Raw genomic sequence first — 18,348 nt, 5'->3', positions numbered from 1 at the left:
GGTGCCTTGCAAGGACCCCGCCTTTCGGCCAGGAAGGAGCGAGGGTTTAAGGAGAGAGGGAGGGGCTTCTAGATGCCCTCGGGGTGCCTTGCGAGGACCCCGCCTTTCGGCCAGGAAGGAGCGAGGGTTTAAGGAGAGAGGGAGGGGGCTTCTAGATGCCCTCGGGGTGCCTTGCGAGGACCCCGCCTTTCGGCCAGGAAGGAGCGAGGGTTTAAGGAGAGAGGCAGGGGGCTTCTAGATGCCCTCGGGTGCCTTGCGAGGACCCTGCCTTTCGGCCAGGAAGGAGCGAGGGTTTAAGGAGAGAGGCAGGGGGCTTCTAGATGCCCTCGGGGTGCCTTGCGAGGACCCCGCCTTCGGCCAGGAAGGAGCGAGGGTTTAAGGAGAGAGGCAGGGGGCTTCTAGATGCCCTCGGGGTGCCTTGCAAGGACCCCGCCTTTCGGCCAGGAAGGAGCGGGGTTAAGGAGAGAGGGGGGCTCCCTCTAGATGCCCTCGGGGTGCTTTGCAAGGGCCCCGCTTTTCAGCCAGGAAGGAGCGAGGGTTTAAGGAGAGAGGGAGGGGGTTCTAGATGCCCTCGGGGTGTCTTGCAAGGACCCCGCCTTCGGCCAGGAAGGAGCGAGGGTTTAAGGAGAGAGGGAGGGGCTTCTAGATGCCCTCGGGGTGCCTTGCAAGGACCCCGCCTTTCGGCCAGGAAGGAGCGGGGTTAAGGAGAGAGGGGGCTCTTCTAGATGCCCTCGGGGTGCTTTGCAAGGGCCCCGCTTTTCAGCCAGGAAGGAGCGAGGGTTTAAGGAGAGAGGGAGGGGCTTCTAGATGCCCTCGGGGTGCCTTGCAAGGACCCCGCCTTTCGGCCAGGAAGGAGCGAGGGTTTAAGGAGAGAGGGAGGGGGCTTCTAGATGCCCTCGGGTTCTTTGCAAGGGCCCCGCTTTTCAGCCAGGAAGGAGCGAGGGTTTAAGGAGAGAGGGAGGGGGCTTCTAGATGCCCTCGGGGTGCTTGCAAGGGCCCTGCTTTTCAGCCAGGAAGGAGCGAGGGTTTAAGGAGAGAGGGAGGGGGCTTCTAGATGCCCTCGGGGTGCCTTGCAAGGACCCCGCCTTTGGCCAGGAAGGAGCGAGGGTTTAAGGAGAGAGGGGGCTTCTAGATGCCCTCGGGGTGCCTTGCAAGGACCCCGCCTTTCGGCCAGGAAGGAGCGAGGGTTTAAGGAGAGAGGGGGGGGCTTCTAGATGCCCTCGGGGTACCTTGCAAGGACCCCGCCTTTCGGCCAGGAAGGAGCGAGGGTTTAAGGAGAGAGGGAGGGGGCTTCTAGATGCCCTCGGGGTGCCTTGCAAGGACCCCGTCTTTCGGCCAGGAAGGAGCGAGGGTTTAAGGAGAGAGGGAGGGGCTTCTAGATGCCCTCGGGGTGCCTTGCGAGGACCCCGCCTTTCGGCCAGGAAGGAGCGAGGGTTTAAGGAGAGAGGGAGGGGGCTTCTAGATGCCCTCGGGGTGCCTTGCAAGGACCCCGCCTTTCGGCCAGGAAGGAGCGAGGGTTTAAGAAGAGAGGCAGGGGGCTTCTAGATGCCCTCTGGGTGCCTTGCAAGGGCCCCGCCTTTCGGCCAGGAAGGAGCGAGGGTTTAAGGAGAGAGGGAGGGGGCTCCTAGATGCCCTCGGGGTGCCTTGCAAGGACCCCGCCTTTCGGCCAGGAAGGAGCGAGGGTTTAAGGAGAGAGGCAGGGGGCCTCTAGATGCCCTCGGGGGGACCCCTCTTTGCTTTCCTTCCTTTGGGGGTTGGGTTCCGGGCTTGGAGGCGGCGCCGGGGGGCGGGTGATCGGGGGGGGGGGTGGAGCCCGCTTCCGTCCGGGCAGCCGGGACTGGAGGCGATGGCGGCCGGGTCGGGGGTCCGCTCGGTGCTGGGCACCATGGAATTCGGGCGGCGGGCCGGGCCGGAGGCCAGCGGGGCCATGCTGCGCGCTTTCCTCGCCCGCGGCCACAGCCACCTGGATACGGCGCACATGTACGCGGGGGGCGAGTCGGAGCGCATCGTGGGCGCCCTGTTGGCGGCCGAGCCCGGCGTGGAGGGGCGAGGTGAGGAAGGGGCTGCGCGGCCGAGCAAAGGGGGTATCTCCCCACGCCTCCTTCTCTGCCAACCCCAAAGGTGCCCGCGGTTGAATGCAAAAAGTGCAATTAAATAGAACAGAATATAGACTGCAGAATAGAAGAGAAGAACAGAAAAGAAAAAAAGAAGAGAAAAAAGAATAGAGAATAGAATATAGAATATAGAATATAGACTATAGAATATAGACTATAGAATAGAATAGAAGAACAGAAAAGAAAAGAAAAGAAAAGAAAAAAAGAAAAGAAAAGAAAAGAAAAGAAAAAGAATAGAGAATAGAATATAGAATATAGAATATAGACTATAGAATAGAATAGAAGAACAGAAAAGAAAAGAAAAGAAAAGAAAAAAGAATAGAATATAGAATGTAGAATATAGACTATAGAATAGAATAGAAGAACAGAAAAGAAAAGAAAAAAGAAAGAAAAAAAAGAATAGAGAATAGAATAGAGAATATAGACTATAGAGTAGAATAGAAGAACAGAAAAGAAAAGAAAAAAGAAAGAAAAGAAAAAAGAAAGAAAAGAAAAAGAATAGAGAATAGAATAGAGAATATAGACTATAGACTATAGAATAGAAGAACAGAAAAGAAAAGAAAAAAGAAAGAAAAGAAAAAGAACAGAGAATAGAATAGAGAATATAGACTATAGACTATAGAATAGAAGAACAGAAAAGAAAAGAAAAGAAAAAAGAAAGAAAAGAAAAAGAATAGAGAATAGAATAGAGAATATAGACTATAGACTATAGAATAGAATAGAAAAACAGAAAAGAGAAGAGAAGAAAAAAGAAAGAAAAGAATAGAAAATAGAATATAGAATATAGAATATAGACTATAGAATAGAAGAACAGAAAAGAAAAGAGAAGAAAAAAGAATAGAGAATAGAATATAGACTATAGAATAGAAGAACAGAAAAGAAGAAAGAAAAAAAAAAGAATAGAGAATAGAATGGAATAGAATATAGAATATAGACTAGAATATACAATATAGAATAGGAATAGAAATGGAATAGAATAGAATGAGCTGGAAGGGACCTTGGAGGTCTTCTAGTCCACCCCCCTGCTCAAGCAGGAGAACCTATATACCATTTCAGATAAGTGACTTGGCTAGTTATGGGGTGGGCATTTAAAACTTGGGGTGCAGCTCTTCCCCGGACCCAGAGGCTGTCCAAATCAAACACCCCCTCTGTTGATTGCCCCCCCAACTCAGGGCCATGTATTCTAAACAGCATTTCTGGGCAAAGCAGCGGATCGATAAAAATTAAACATATCTTTGCACGTTAGTATTAATTTAAAAAATGCAGTCAAACGTAATCAGTGGGTTGCTGTCTTTATAGGGTTACGAGATGCATTGAAGGGTCAACCTACAGAGATTAGGATGGGGCCCCTGTGCTTTTGGGGCCCCCCGGGCAAGGGCCCATCAGGCCCATGTACCCCAACTGCCTTGTCCTCACTTCCGGGAAAATCTGGTTATTCAGCAACCAGCCCGGTGTAATCATTTATTTAATCCATGGTGAGGGTGTTGAAGTTGATCCTGTTGGCCTGGAATTTAAGGAGGTTTCTGGAGAAGCAGAAATAAAATCTAAGGCAGCAGCCAAACCCCAAATCCGTGTTTAGGAAACTTAAAATCAGCTTGGGTGCTTTAAAAAATTAAAAAAAGGGGGGTGATTTAGACTTTTCCAGGTAAATAACAACCAAACACTTCCTCTTATAGAACTTAGAAAGGTTGCTGGCCCCAGGAAAGTGGGGTTTTTTTGTGTTTTTCTTTAGCAAAACCTGAATGCATGCAAGTTGTTTGGGGTGGCTGAATTTGGGGGAGCACCCTGGCCATGCCCAGATATCGCCTTGGCATCTTGGGACAGAGCCCCCAGGGCTCGCTTGGCATGCGTTAGCGGCTCTTGATCAAGAATTTTACCAGGTTAGGAAGCTGTTACCGTGCTGTGAAGAGAGAGAGAGAGAGAGAGAGAGAGACTAAGCTGATACGCTGCTCTTAAGCATGGAGGTTCCATCGACCTACTCGAGAAGGCAGAAGCTTCCAAATTGCATGAAGAAAAGCCCGAATAGATTAAATGCATTCATTCATTTCTGCTTCTCCAGAAACCACCTTAATTTTAATCCCTTCACACTCTTCTTCGTACAATTTGGAAAGCTTTTGCTTTCCCGTGTAAGTCGGTGGAACCTCCATGCTTAAGGGCAGTATATCAGAAGAGTCGGAGTGGTCTCCTTGGGGTTGTTTGGAAGCATTTTCCTTCTTTCATTTCTTGAGTTTTACCCTTGGCAAAAATGTCTCGTCCTCCTTTTTTCCCCTTCCCTTTTTTTCCTGTATATGTTTTATTTTTATTCATAAACATTTTGAATACCATGTATTGTCAGAACATATCACTTACAAGAAAGCAACAGAGAAACAAACAGAAGCCTCAACATATACTAGTAACAATAGTGTAACAAAATAATTTAATTAAATTTCTCTTTGTATTTAGCTTATTTATGATTCTGTTAATTATACCAACGTGTTTATAATTATCAACCCTCTTTGTATTTAATTCATACCTAGCAGCTATCTTTCTTCACCTAATTTCTACCTCTTTATCTCTAACCACTTGTAAAAACTGTTCCATAAGTTGATTAAAAGATTATATTGTTATTTACTAGGTGTTAAACTGGAAGAAGAACAAGTTAAAGAAACAATGACAGCATGAGCAAAATTTTTTGGATATGCTATAGCAGTGGTTGCCAACCGGTGGGCCGTGGGAAAATTTTGGTGGGCCACAGAGAAATTTTCCAAAGCAATTAATCCAGGCTGCGCAGAAACACAAGGCTGCACCGCCCACATGGCCCGCAGGAACCCTCCCTGCCCACTCACTCCTTACCCGGAAAAGTTGCCTGCTAAAATTGTTATTTTTCCTTTATCCGACCATCATCTGTTCTGCTGTGCCGGGAGATTTAGATTAGCTAGGAAGCAGAAAATGGTTGCATTTCTTGCTTTCCAGCTAACCTTTAGATCTTCGCCTCTGCTTCCCTTAGGACTGAAGGTTTGCTTGCAAGCAAATTCAGTGCAGACTCATGGCAAGCAAATGAGTTCCGAGTCCTCCTTGAAGCTCTCTGTACTTTATTTTTTTCCTTGTCCTTCGGTTGGTTTCTTTTATAATTAATTGGATACTTCTGTTCTTGGCAGCATTCCACAGAACTGGAAGGTGCGTGCTTATCTTGGGGGACTATGTTAAGATTAGTTCTGGCTGGGAATGAAAACAATTCCCCGTGTTGCAATAAAATAGGTTTTGCTTTTAAAACAAGTTTGTCATCAATTACGTTTGACGAAGCCTGGGTCAGAACAATAAGGGAAAAAGGAAATTAACTGTTATGTGTATCTCTATACTAAAGCTTGTATGGCCAAAATGATGGCCAAGAAAGTCGCATGGTGTTCAATTGTTTTGAATGTTTATTCAATATTTTTTTAAAGTATTAAATATAATCGTCAGCACAAGATATATGTACCCAGTTGACACATGGTTGAAATGGAATGATTGCAAAATATAAAATTAAATATTAAAAACAAATCTGTTCCATGTTAAGTAATATTCTGTGTCTCCTTTTTCGCCCCCACCTCCTGCCCGCAGTTAAAATAGCCACAAAGGCCAATCCTTGGGATGGGAAAACCTTGAAGGCCCAGAGCGTCCGCTCGCAGCTAGAAGAGTCCCTTCAACGTCTACGGCTGCCGAGCGTGGATCTCTTCTACCTCCACGCCCCGGACCACGAAACCCCCGTGGAAGAAACGCTGCGGGCCTGCGACGAGCTTCACAAAGAGGTGGGGGGATTATTTGGGGGGACGGGGGGGTTTGGCTGCCTGAGGGTTGAGGAGAGGGCACCCCCTCCACCAGGCTAGATGCCCCTCTCCTCAATGCATGAGAGCGAGCTGGAGGGAATCCTCAGAGACCATCTAGCCTGACCCAGAGTGGCCGTGTGCACTCTTTTCTCCACACATGTTGGGTTACAAGGCCCCACGTTCCACAGCCAGAGGACTCCGTGGATTTGATTCCGAGGGCAATAGAAAAGAGAAAGAGAGAATTGGGGAATAGAAAGAGAAAGAGAAATAGAGAAAGAGAAAGAGAAGAGAAATAGAAGAGGAGAGGAGAGACAATAAAATGAAGAATAGAATAATGGAAATGGAAATAATGGAAACTTGGAATAGAATCATGGAAAATAGAATACAATTATGAAAAATAGAATAGAAATAGAATGGCATAAAATAGAATACAGAGTTGGAAGGGTCATCTAGTCCAACCCCCTGCCCAAGTGGGACACCCTATACCATTTCTGACAGAGGGGAGTCCAATCTCTTCTTGAAAGCCTCCAGGGATGAAGCTCCCACAACTTCCGAGGGCAACTTCTGTTCCATGGGTTGATTGTTCTCCCTGTCAGAAAGTTTCTCCTTATTTCCAGGTTGAATCTCTCCTGGATTAGTTTCCATCCATTATAATTCCTTGTCTGGCCTTCAGGTGCGTTGGAGAACAGCTTGACCCCCTTCCTCCTCTCTGTGGGGCATCCCCTCAAATATTGGAAGGCTGCTCTCCTGTCTCCCCTGGTCCTTCTCTTCCCTAGACTAGCCAGGCCCAGTTCCTGCAACCGTTCTTCATATGTTTTAGCCTCCAGTCACTCCCTCTTGCTCTCTTTCTCTCCCTCTTTCTTTCTTTCTCTCCTTCCTTCCTTTCTTTTTCTCTCTCTCCTCCCTCACTCTTTCTCTCCCTTTTGGTTCTTTCCTTTCTTTCTCTTTTTCTTTCCTTTTCTTTCTCTCCCTCTTCCTCCAAATACTGGAAGGCTGCTCTCCTGTCTCCCCTGGTCCTTCTCTTCCCTAGACTAGCCAGGCCCAGTCCTTACAACTGTTCTTTATATATTTTAGCCTCCAGTCTCCTAATCCTCTTGTTTGATGGCATGTGCGCAGATCCTTACAAATCCGGCCTAAAATGACGGGATGATTGATTTATCACTCCACAGGGGAAGTTCAAAGCGCTTGGCTTGTCCAACTACGCCTCCTGGGAGGTGGCAGAAATCTTCACCCTTTGCAAAGCCCACCAATGGCTGCTGCCGACGGTGTACCAGGTGAGCGAGGTCTGGTTTTGCCTTTAACCAGAGGGCCACTTTCAACCCGCGGCCGCGAAACGCTCCGAGCGATCCACTTTGCTTGTGCTGCTTTGGGCGAAAGACTTTTGAGTGAAGGTCTGAAAAGGAGTGTCGGCTTTCCAGCAAACCGCCATTCCAGCCAATAACTCCAAGACAGACATCTTCTCAAAAGTTCTTTTTATTTGGATAGTGACTTGAGACATCCTCTCACTTAGGCGCAACACGACATGACCTTGAATCAGAAAAAAAATGTTGTTATGTCGAACTAGATATACTCCAATGAATTCCCCCCTCCCCTTTCCCAGGCTCAATTGTGGCAGCGTGGGAGCCTTGGATCTCAATATGGCTCCCCAAAGCTGACAAGGGTTTTTTGTTGTTGTTGTTGTTGTTTCTCTGTTTGAACCCAGGGCATGTACAATGCGACCACAAGGCAGGTGGAGAAGGAGCTGTTTCCTTGCCTCAGGCACTTCGGAATGAGCTTCTACGCTTACAATCCCCTGGCCGGTATGGAGTGGGAAGGAATTGTTTTTTAAAAAAACAAAACAAAATTGCAAGATGGGTGAAAGAATGCTGGGAAATGAGTGACTTTGTGGACGATCCTAAGACTCTGATGTTTCTTGAACAGGTGGGCTCCTGACAGGGAAATACAAGTACGAAGATAAAGACTTAAGCCAACCACCGACCGGCAGGTTTTTTGGGAATGACTGGGCCAGAGTCTACCGGGACCGGTGAGTCTCCACGCCAGTGGAAGGGACTAGCACCTTGAACCAGAAGAGAGGGAGTGAATGGAAATTGGCTCTTTGGTTGGAAAGGCTAATACAGATAGATTCGATCAAGGGTTCTTCAAACGTGGCAAGTTTAAGACTTTGTGGACTTCAACTCCCAGAATTCCTGAGCTAACATGACTGGAGGAGGACGGGAACACGTGACTCCAGGACACTGTGACTGTCATAAACATGAATCAGTTGCCAAGTGTCTGAATTTTAATCCGGTGACCCTGGGGAAGGCTGCCACAGTCACAAGTATGAAAAATGGTCATAAAATATATTTTTCCAGCGCCGCTGTAACCTCGGTCACTAAATGAACTTTTGTAACCCGAGGACAGCTTAGATCCAGAAGTTTTTCATTGCTTGCCTTTCCGTTATTCTGTAAGGTATGACTGTCAGCGTTCCCGAAAATCTCCACTCCAACAAAAAAACTCCGAGACAGACATTGTCTCCAAAATTCTTTTTTATTTGAGTAGTAAACTGGCACGTCTGGGGAGTCCCGAATCGGGAAGCTCCGGGCTTCCTTGCAATAAGTAACAAAATTACAAATCCACCCCCTGCACCCATCATCGCATCACATGCCCCAATCGCCATCCAATTTGAGACGTCCTCTCACCCAGGTGCAGAGATAACATGACCTTGACTTAGAAGAAGAGTGCTATTATGTCTAACCACATGCGCTCCAAGAAATCCCCCCTCCCATTTTCCCAGGCTCAAGAATGTGGCAGTGTGGTGCTAAAGCTGAAAAGTTACTTCCTTTCTGCTAAATTGTTTTCGTTCTGCTTTTCCTGCTTATTTAGGCCAGGCCGTTGGGTTGTTTTAAGTGGTAGGATATTAAGTGTTTTGTTTTGAAATAACCGCTCCAGGTATTGGAAGCAGCACCATTTTGAAGGAGTGTCCTTGATCCAAAGTGCCCTCCGTGAAGCATATGGTGCAAATCCTCCCACTTTGACCTCCGCTGCCCTGCGCTGGGTCTACCATCACTCAGAACTGCAGGTAAGGCCAAATACTGTTTTCCCCCAAAAAATAAGACCGTCTTATATATATTTTTTTTGCCACCAGAAAAGGCACCAGGTCTTATTTTCGGGAGATGTCATCCATTGACTAAACCCACTTGCGCATGTCACTCCCAGCCTCCTTTTTGCTGCCAGAGGCCTTCAGGAACTTCTCCTGCAGCCGGCGAGGCTTTCCTGAAGGCCTCTGCAGTGGATAACAGAGCTCAGGATCGATCCTGAGCTTTGTTCTCAGCTACAGAGGCCTTCAGGAAAGTCTTGCCAGCTGCAGAAGAAATGGGCCGGCAAGGCAGCTGTCGGGGCGTGTGAGGCCTGGCTGCAACTGTCCAAAGGTAAGTAGTAGGGCAACTCCACCACCATCCCCCAAGCTTAATTTTTACCCATGCACTCTGGAGTGAGTGGGATATTAATTAGGGCTTATTTTAGGGATAGGGCTTATTTTGGGTGCATGTGTAAAATCAAGCTAGGCCTTACTTCTAGGATAGGTCGTATTTTCGGGGAAACGGTATTATCCTGGAGATAATATTAAAAAATGGGCCTCTGCTGTTGGTTTATGGAGATTCTCAGCCATCATGGATGTCCCTAAGGTGCTTTTTCGAGAGGCAACTGGACTTTCTGGTTTTTCTTTGAAACACGCTGCGAACAGCCAAGGACGAAGCGAAAACAAGGCACCCCCTGAGGAGATGGCTGGAAATGATGGGCTGAGCCTCGCTGTCCTCCTTTCGCTCCCCCGGTGATGGACGGGCGATGAGGCCGCCCATGAACTGAGCTAGCCAGAGCAAACAAGGCCAGTTCAGGCCAACTGCTTTTGGCCAACTTCAACCAGTACAAGAGGTCCTTGGCGGTTGGCAACGTGATTCAAAGAAAAAAAGCAAGTAAGTTATATAGTTGCCTCTTGAAAAACCATCTTTGGGACATCTCTGAAGTTTTTAAGAACAAGCTTTCGGCCTTCATGGTTGCAAAAATCCGTCGGTCTTTAGGGTTGGCTTAACTTTTAACTCTTCTCTGTGGGGTAATGAAGGGATGCCTTCCATTTTCAACCCCAATCCTTCTCTTGACATGACTTTTACTCCTTTGATCTGGCCGCTGCTCGTGCAAGTTTTATTCTTCTCTTCCCTTCCGCAGGATAAATATGGAGACGCTGTGATTATTGGCATGTCCAACATGGACCAGTTGCAGGAAAATCTCCGCTCCAGCGAGGAGGGGCCTCTCGTCCCGAGCGTGGTGGAGGCATTTGAGAAAGCTTGGCACCTCACAGCGCATGACTGCCCCAACTACTTCCGCTGAAGGCGTGCCGGGGGGCGGAGGTGGGTCTCAATTCTTAGGGAAAGGGGAATTAAACAGGGCTTGCTGCAAGACACGAATCCTAATGTTGAATTATTGGTTCCACAAACTTTAATCGGTTATAAAGACAACAAACATGCTGTAAGTTCTTTTATACATTTTTATAGACATATATATCTATATCTATATACACACATACCCCTTTAAAAAGTCATATTATGACAGTATCCTTAAATTATTAGTTCAGTCCTCCATTAAGAGGAGAGCAGTTATGAAACTGAGTTATGAGTTTTATGAGTTATGAAACTCATAAAAAAGCCAAGTCTATTGGTATTCCTTCTGCTCTAGTTTTCTTCATTACTTGCATCTTCCTCCTCCTCCTCTTCCTCCTCCATCTTGCTTGAAGGGTCCCCTGTGGGGGCCTCCAGCTGTTCAAATTCTCCCGTCTCAGCATCCCACATGCTCCTGATCACCACATTAAACTCGGCCATTGCGTATCCAAAAAGTTTCTGAAATTAAAAGCATCGACGTCTCACACACGGCACTCAGAACCGGAAAAATCGAATATGTGCGTGACGGTCATAAGGCAAAAGGGTCTTCAAAGTTGGCAAGTTTGAAGACTTGTGGACTTCAACTCCCAGAATTCCTGAGGTAACATGACTGGAGGAAGAGGAATTCTGGCAGTTGAAGTCCACAAGTCTTAAAAGTTTAGTTTACTTTCTTGTCATTGCCTCTCGTACAATGAAATCGAACACCTTCAGTGCACTTCATGACCATGAAAATAAACACAAACACACATCCTTCACACTCCACACACTGAACTGAAAACCCGCAACACTGCTCCAAAACTGCATTATATACAATAGAATTCAACAGAGCTCCTGCCCTGGGATAGAAGCTGTTTTTCAGCCTATTTGTCCTTGTTTTTATTATCCTGCACCGTCTGCCAGATGGTCATAGTTCAAAAAAAGGGTTCCCAGGATGAGATGGATCTTTGAGAATGTTTTGAACTTTCTTAAGGCAGCGGGAGCCATAAAGCTCTTCCAAAGAGGGGAGAGGGCAACCAATGATCCTCTGGGCAATGACATTCACCCTCTGGAGTGCTTTCCTATCTGCCCCTGTGCAATTGGCAAACCATACAGAGGTGCAGTAAGTTAAGATACTCTCTAGGGTGCAGCGGTAGAAGGTCACCGTAAGTTTTTAAGATCGCCAACCTTGAAGACCCCCGGTCCAAGGTACAGGAAAAAAAATGGGAAACCCTCTACATTTCAGTAGAAACCGCTCACTGTGGCTGTCAGGAAAACTAACTTAAGCTTCAGGATCGAAGAACAAGGGAGACAAACCTCTGTAATAAGGTGGAATAAATGTTCAGGGTCTTCTTTGCACGATTAAATTACAGAATTAGAAGAAAAAAGAAAACTCCCCGCGGTATTTAAATGACAGCTATCTTTCACGCACGTTAATCAAAATTTGCACTCAAGAGAGAGAGAGGTGTCGGTCTGGGAAAGTATTTTACAACTGTCTGTGAAGAAACGCAATGCGCTGGCAACTTAAATCTGGTGGAAACAGGAATGAAAAATTAGTTTCTGTTTCAGTTTCCAAGTTTCTGTTGCCATTCTCAAGTATCGTGGCGCAATGGGGTTGCGCATACAGGGGAATGTAATCATGGAAAATGAAGCTATGAAAGAAGGATCCTCTGCAGCCACTCACCAAGATGCGAGCTTGTTCTGGGGTGAGGATGTCCCCCTCTTTGCAAACCTCGTAATCAGAGAGAAGCGTCACTACACCTGGGAAAGGGAAGAAGAAGAAGAAGAAAAAAAATGAAGGGAGGTTGCCAGAGGAAAGAATCCTGCCAGTGTTTTTTCCAGGTTAGGTTCCCAACCTTTTTTTAGGGCGGTAGGCAATCCAAGCTGCCTCAGCTGAGGTTCCATGGAATGGGAAAACTTCTCCAGGGGTCCCATATCCAAATGGACTGCGAAGGTGGCCTTGTTTCCAGCCCGGGCAAAATCGGTCTCTCTGAATTGGGAAAACCAGCTGCAAAAGGAAAAAGAGAGGTGCGGAGTGGAAATTCATAGGGACTAGCAACTCTGTTCATCACCTGGACAACCAGAGGCAAGGCGAGAAAGGTGAAGGAAGAAATACCTGTCATGCCCCCATCGGAGTCTGACTCTGAAGATGAACAGCGGACGGAGTGGGAGTGGGAGTGTGGCTCCGTTGGCTGTGGAGGAAACTGGGGAAGGGCAAAGTCAGGCTGGGCAGAGCAGGGGAGAGGTAGAACAAGGGAGAGGTAGAACAAGGGAGAGGGGGTTTGGAAGAAGACCAAAGCCCATCCCCTCTTCATCCTAGGGCACGCAGGGAAGAATGGAGAAGAGAGCAACGTGGGTATTGTGACTTACGAGGGAGGAGAGGGCCCTGATTCCCTTCACAAGGCACACCTGGGGAAAGGAGCTTAAAGGAGAAGTAGTTGCAAGCTGTGTTTTCCGGGAAGAAACGTTGAGTTTATCAAAATGTTGGCTGCTGTTACCTGCGTTCCTGGAATCCTCCCAAATGGTTTGATTCATTGCCATGTTACTTCACTTCTGGATTTATTGCTTTGGTGGATCTATAGGTTTTGGACTAGAATATTTGCAGCCAAAGGCTGTTGCAGGTTCCTGGGAGAGTTTTTCTCCAAACCAGAAGGTAACTGGGTCACTGGGGGCAAAACTGGAGCTAATAAAGGGATCCCTACTTATTATCTGGCTGGGTTGTCTTTGTACCGTGCCCTAGAGGTCATCACACTACCATTTTTTCAGCAAACTCTACAGGGACGGTGAATTCAGATGGCTGAAAACAGGATACAGGGCAACTGATTCTAACAACTAACTAGCAATACCGTAAAGAGGATAATCTCTTTTCTAGGTTGTAGATTTTATTTTGCTTCCGAGAGCAGAAAAGGCACAGTAATTCAGACTGAAATTCTGTGATTTGCCCCATTTGTCTTGGGGCTTAAAAAACGGTTACAGGGCAGCCCACGGGCTGGTTAAAAGGGCAAGGGATGCCAGGATGCAGCCCTTCTCAAAAAGCTTCCACTGAACGCTTCCACAATCCCCCCCCTTAAAAATACAGGTTTTCCTACCCTTCCCCCCCCCTGAAAATACGACCTACCTCCAAAGTAAGTCCTAGCTTGATTTTTACACGTGCATCCAATATAAACCCTATCCCTAAAATAAGCCCTAAATAAGATACCACCCACTCCAGAGTGGATGGGTAAAAATTAAGCAAGGGTGGGAATGGAGGGGTGGAGCTGCCCCACTAGATACCTTTGGACAGTTGTTAGCCAGGCCTTACACACCCTGACACCTGCCTTGGCCATGTTTCTTCTGCAGCTGGCAAGGCTTTCCTGAAGGCCTCTGTAGCTGATACAAAGCTCTGGATCGATCCAGAACTCAGTTATGGGCTCCAGAGGCCTTCAGGAAAGACCTTGCCAGCTGCAGAAGAGGAAATTCCTGAAGGTGTCTGACAGCAAAAAGGAAGTCAAGTGCAATGCGTGCAAGTGAGGCTAGTCAGTGGATGACGTCCACCGAAAATAAGACCTAGTGGCTTTTTTGGTGGCAAAAAAAGAAGAAGAAAAGACAGAGTTTCATTTTCGGGGAAACACAGTAGTTGAAATCTTCGGGTGTTCTTTCTGGAAAAAAACTTACTTTACAACTTCATCCTTCATGCGATTTGTGAAAAGGAGCCCAACTTCTCCCCGCAGATGCTTGCTGACCTAAAAAACCCCGAAGGATGAGGGGATTAAGTGACTTTTTCCAGGGTGGGGCTTCAGGATTCTGGGAGCCCAGGTCTGGGGGAAGGGCCTGCTTCCTAAGAGCAGGCCCCAGGCAGGCGAAGGGAGGTAGTTTTTAAAAGTCTGGCGCTTTACCTCATGCAAGTTATCTTTGTATTCATCCGAAGGGCTGTGACCCAGGGCCACAATCATCACTTTGTTTTTCCCAAAAAATATCCTGGAATAAAAAGGAAAAGTAAATAAATTCCGGTGAAAATTCAAAAGCTCCACTATTCTCTCAAGGGGAGCATCGCCTTCCGTTTCTGCTTTTTCCTATTTAAATAAACGGAAGCTTTCCAGGCAAAGATCCAAATGGCGATAAGGAAGTCACCTGCTGTGTTTCCAAGCACTGCGGATATCCTTCAGTTTGTTGTTTCTCATGTTGGCAATGGAGAAAATGAAGAGACGCTTGTAGGTGTCCACGCATTTTCGTAGCTAAAGACAAAAAATAATAATAATTGGCAGTTGGTTTCGTTTTTGATTTTCGCACCCCGCATTTTCTATCTTGAGGAGGAAGTTTCACAGGCCCAAATGTCAGGATTTTCCCACAGAAGAGAAAACTTAGATGACACCTGTTGAGGTAATTCCCCGTTAGGAGAATGAGCGCATACAGGGAGACGTATAGAGAGTAGTGTTAGAATAATACACACAGAGCACACAGATACACTGTACAGTAAATGTAGGTTTTTACTTCCAGAAAGGTTTAAGCAAAGTCCAAAATAAGCAGTCCAAAGTCATTCACAGGTAAAATCAGTCAGTTTTTAATCCAGGGATAATCCAAATATCAAGTTCCAGTGTCAAAAACAGTTCAGTATCAGACTTACATTAAATTCATGAATATCAGTCAGTTAGGAATAATGGAGCAACGGCCATACTTTCCAACAGAAGGAAACAGAGATACTCAACTCAGACACACTCTCTTCTGAGACTAAGACTAAAACAATCCAGGTTTCTGGCTCCATCTTATGGCTGTTTGAGAAACCACACCCAATTGCATGCTCTTGCATTCCCTTAAAGATATAGTACTAAAATGTTTATCCTGGTTTATATATTTCTAACCCAAACACCTGTTAGGTTACTTATATTCCTAACAACACCGCTATATAGCTACTTACAGTTACATTAATTTAATCCTTATATTGGTGAAGTTAACTGTCACCCTGCAAAACGACCCTTTTAAGCAGCCTTTAAATGAAATGACTGCTCGACAGCTGGCTTCCCACTTCGCTTACCTCTTCTATCAGCTTTTGCTTAACTTCCAAACCTTTCTTGGTGGTTTTAGTTAAGGAGACTGCAAGGAAGAAAGAGACGGGTTCAGTATTCCATAGGGAATGTTGTGGATTGTGGTTTCATTTGGCAATTGTACTGCGGCACAAGGACAACGGAGCAGACAGGGAATAGAAGGAAGGAAGGGGAGATGGTTTGGATGGATGGAAAGGAAGGAAGGAATGAAAAATAGGATGAATGGGAGGGAAGGAAGAAGAGATATAGATGGATGGGAAGGAAGGATGGAGAGATAGGAAGGAGCTGTAAAAATTGAATAATTTTTCAGGGAAGCAGCCCACTTGACTTTAAATATCTGCATTTCCCACCATGTTGTGAACTAGCAACTTCTATCAGCTCCAAAGTATTATCTCTTTTAAAAAGTCTCAATTTTCAGGATAAGCTGCAGAGCAGCCAGCAGATGTCTTTCAGGAGGCCCACCGATCTCGACCCAGGACCGCAATGAAGGGGGGGATCAATCCATTAATTCATTACCCTCCTTTGAGTTCATCCAGTCCACTTTCATGGCCCCAATGGAAATGGTAACGAGGAATTCAGTCATTTAAAAAAAAAATAGAGCTGGGAAAAAGCAAGTTGAACCGCTGATACTTTGCAGTACTACAACCCCCAGTAACTTCAGCCCACGAAAGAGATGGGAATTGGCACTACCTGTGCAACCGAAGGTTCCCCCACCCCCAAACTCTTGGGGTAGAAAATGACTAGAAGAAAAAGGCTACCCCCTCCTCACCCCATCAGCCCTCTCTTGGCGCTGGATGTTGTGTTGTGCAGCTTAGCCTACCTGGCAGGGTTGTTGTGCAAACAAATAAGCAAGTGAAGTTGTTGTGCAAAAAGCAAAGAGCGTCCCCGGCTTTCCCTTGGGGGTCTTTATGGGGGAGGAAGAGAAAGAGCACCTGGGAGGGGAGAGGGAGAGAGAAGGAGAGAGAGGGGGAGAGGGAGAAGAGAGGGAGGGAGAGAAAGAGGAGGGAGAGGGAGAAAGAGGGGAGAGGGAGAGAAAGAAGAGGGAGAGAGAGAAGGAGATAGGGAGGGAGAGGATGAAGGAGAAAGGGGGAGATGGAGAGAAAGAAGAGGGAGAGGGAGAGAGAAGGAGAGAGGGAGAGCAGAGAGAGAGGGGAGAGGGAGGGAGAGGATGAAGGAGAAAGTGGGGAGAGGGAGAGAAAGAAGAGGGAGAGGGAGAGAGAAGGAGAGAGGGAGAGAGAGAGAGAGGGGAGAGGGAGGGAGAGGATGAAGGAGAAAGTGGGGAGAGGGAGAGAAAGAAGAGGGAGAGCAGAAAGAGGGGGAGAGGGAGGGAGAGGATGAAGGAGAAAGGGGAGAGAGGAGGGAGAGAAAGAAGAGGGGGAGGGAGAGAAAGAAGAGGAGAGCAGAGAGAGGGGAGAGGGAGGGAGAGGATGAAGGAGAAAGGGGGAGAGAGGAGGGAGAGAAAGAAGAGGGAGGAGAGAAGGAGATAGGGAGGGAGAGGATGAAGGAGAAAGGGGGAGATGGAGAGAAAGAAGAGGGAGAGGGAGAGAGAGGAGAGAGGAGAGCAGAGAGAGAGGGGAGAGGGAGGGAGAGGATGAAGGAGAAAGTGGGAGAGGGAGAGAAAGAAGAGGGAGAGGGAGAGAGAAGGAGAGAGGGAGAGCAGAGAGAGAGGGAGAGGGAGGGAGAGGATGAAGGAGAAAGTGGGGAGAGGGAGAGAGAAGAGAAGAGGGAGCAGAGAGAGGGGAGAGGGAGGGAGAGGATGAAGGAGAAAGGGGGAGAGAGGGAGGGAGAGAAAGAAGAGGGGGAGGGAGAGAAAGAAGAGGGAGAGCAGAGAGAGGGGGAGAGGGAGGGAGAGGATGAAGGAGAAAGGGGAGAGAGGGAGGGAGAGAAAGAAGAGGGAGGGAGAGAAGGAGATAGGGAGGGAGAGGATGAAGGAGAAAGGGGGAGATGGAGAGAAAGAAGAGGGAGAGGGAGAGAGAAGGAGAGAGGGAGAGCAGAGAGAGAGGGGAGAGGGAGGGAGAGGATGAAGGAGAAAGTGGGGAGAGGGAGAGAAAGAAGAGGGAGAGGGAGAGAGAAGGAGAGAGGAGAGCAGAGAGAGAGGGGAGAGGGAGGGAGAGGATGAAGGAGAAAGTGGGGAGAGGGAGAGAAAGAAGAGGGAGAGCAGAAAGAGGGGGAGAGGGAGGGAGAGGATGAAGGAGAAAGGGGAGAGAGGGAGGGAGAGAAAGAAGAGGGGGAGGGAGAGAAAGAAGAGGGAGAGCAGAGAGAGGGGAGAGGGAGGGAGAGGATGAAGGAGAAAGGGGGAGAGAGGGAGGGAGAGAAAGAAGAGGGAGGGAGAGAAGGAGATAGGGAGGGAGAGGATGAAGGAGAAAGGGGGAGATGGAGAGAAAGAAGAGGGAGAGGGAGAGAGAAGGAGAGAGGGAGAGCAGAGAGAGAGGGGAGAGGGAGGGAGAGGATGAAGGAGAAAGTGGGGAGAGGGAGAGAAAGAAGAGGGAGAGGGAGAGAGAAGGAGAGAGGGAGAGCAGAGAGAGAGAGGGAGGGAGGAGAGGATGAAGGAGAAAGTGGGGAGAGGGAGAGAAAGAAGAGGGAGAGCAGAGAGAGGGGGAGAGGGAGGGAGAGGATGAAGGAGAAAGGGGGAGAGAGGGAGGGAGAGAAAGAAGAGGGAGGGAGAGCGGAGGGGGAGAGGAGAAGAGAGGGAGGGAGAGAATGAAGGAGAAAGGGAGGGAGAGGGAGAAAGGGGGAGAGGAGACCCCTGACCCCGGGGGAGGTTATCCCCCCCCACTCACCCCTCTTGTCCCGCTTGGACTTGGGCATCGCGGCCACCCACGTGCAGCTCCTTACGGCAGCGGTGGGCGGAGCCTCGCGGGCCGACGGAAAGGGTTGAGGTGTCCACGGCGGCGCCTGATTTCCCGAGCCAGGAAAAAAAAATAAAGTAAAAGCCTCACGGGGAAAAAAAAGAGGTCTGCCTCGTTAAGCCTCTTTATAAGATATTTTTTTATTATTATTTCGGTCCGTTTTATTTGTTCCCCGTTTTATTTTTTATTTTTTA

The 18,348-nt window shown here is 47.7% G+C and overlaps 2 protein-coding genes across 2 annotated transcripts; one reads left to right on the top strand and one right to left on the bottom strand.

Annotated features, from left to right (window-relative positions):
• Window positions 1-1,824: 1,824 nt before the first annotated feature.
• On the top strand, window positions 1,825-10,330 carry AKR7A2 (aldo-keto reductase family 7 member A2). The gene is made up of 7 exons (XM_087944808.1): window positions 1,825-2,051; window positions 5,694-5,881; window positions 7,069-7,173; window positions 7,602-7,698; window positions 7,820-7,922; window positions 8,828-8,957; window positions 10,100-10,330. The coding sequence occupies exons 1-7, from the start codon at window positions 1,847-1,849 to the stop codon at window positions 10,259-10,261; spliced, it is 990 nt and encodes a 329-aa protein (XP_087800934.1). The 5' UTR covers window positions 1,825-1,846; the 3' UTR covers window positions 10,262-10,330.
• A 70-nt stretch (window positions 10,331-10,400) lies between these two features.
• On the bottom strand, window positions 10,401-18,166 carry MRTO4 (MRT4 homolog, ribosome maturation factor). Its single transcript, XM_087944820.1, has 8 exons — window positions 18,086-18,166; window positions 15,296-15,354; window positions 14,395-14,498; window positions 14,160-14,241; window positions 13,939-14,006; window positions 12,141-12,292; window positions 11,969-12,045; window positions 10,401-10,767 (listed from the first exon to the last, which is right to left on the bottom strand). The coding sequence occupies exons 1-8, from the start codon at window positions 18,111-18,113 to the stop codon at window positions 10,603-10,605; spliced, it is 735 nt and encodes a 244-aa protein (XP_087800946.1). The 5' UTR covers window positions 18,114-18,166; the 3' UTR covers window positions 10,401-10,602.
• Window positions 18,167-18,348: the final 182 nt, after the last annotated feature.

This window comes from Notechis scutatus, chromosome 16 (assembly GCF_049901735.1).
Source record: "Notechis scutatus isolate UNSWTSFEM ecotype Mainland chromosome 16, rNotScu1.2, whole genome shotgun sequence".
NCBI classification, from domain to species: Eukaryota; Metazoa; Chordata; class Lepidosauria; order Squamata; family Elapidae; genus Notechis; species Notechis scutatus.
The sequence above is the reverse complement of the archived record's forward strand: the minus strand, read 5'-3'. Positions and strand labels throughout refer to the sequence as shown.

Coding starts and splice junctions, on each gene's coding strand:
- AKR7A2 (XM_087944808.1), top strand. CDS start 1,847: ATGGCGGCCGGGTCGGGGGTCCGCTCGGTGCTGGGCACCATGGAATTC. Junction 2,052..5,693: donor GCCCGGCGTGGAGGGGCGAG/GTGAGGAAGGGG, acceptor TCCTGCCCGCAG/TTAAAATAGCCACAAAGGCC. Junction 7,699..7,819: donor CGCTTACAATCCCCTGGCCG/GTATGGAGTGGG, acceptor TTTCTTGAACAG/GTGGGCTCCTGACAGGGAAA.
- MRTO4 (XM_087944820.1), bottom strand. CDS start 18,113: ATGCCCAAGTCCAAGCGGGACAAGAGGG. Junction 14,007..14,159: donor ACAAAGATAACTTGCATGAG/GTAAAGCGCCAG, acceptor GGGGTTTTTTAG/GTCAGCAAGCATCTGCGGGG. Junction 12,046..12,140: donor GCCTACCGCCCTAAAAAAAG/GTTGGGAACCTA, acceptor TCCCTTTCCCAG/GTGTAGTGACGCTTCTCTCT.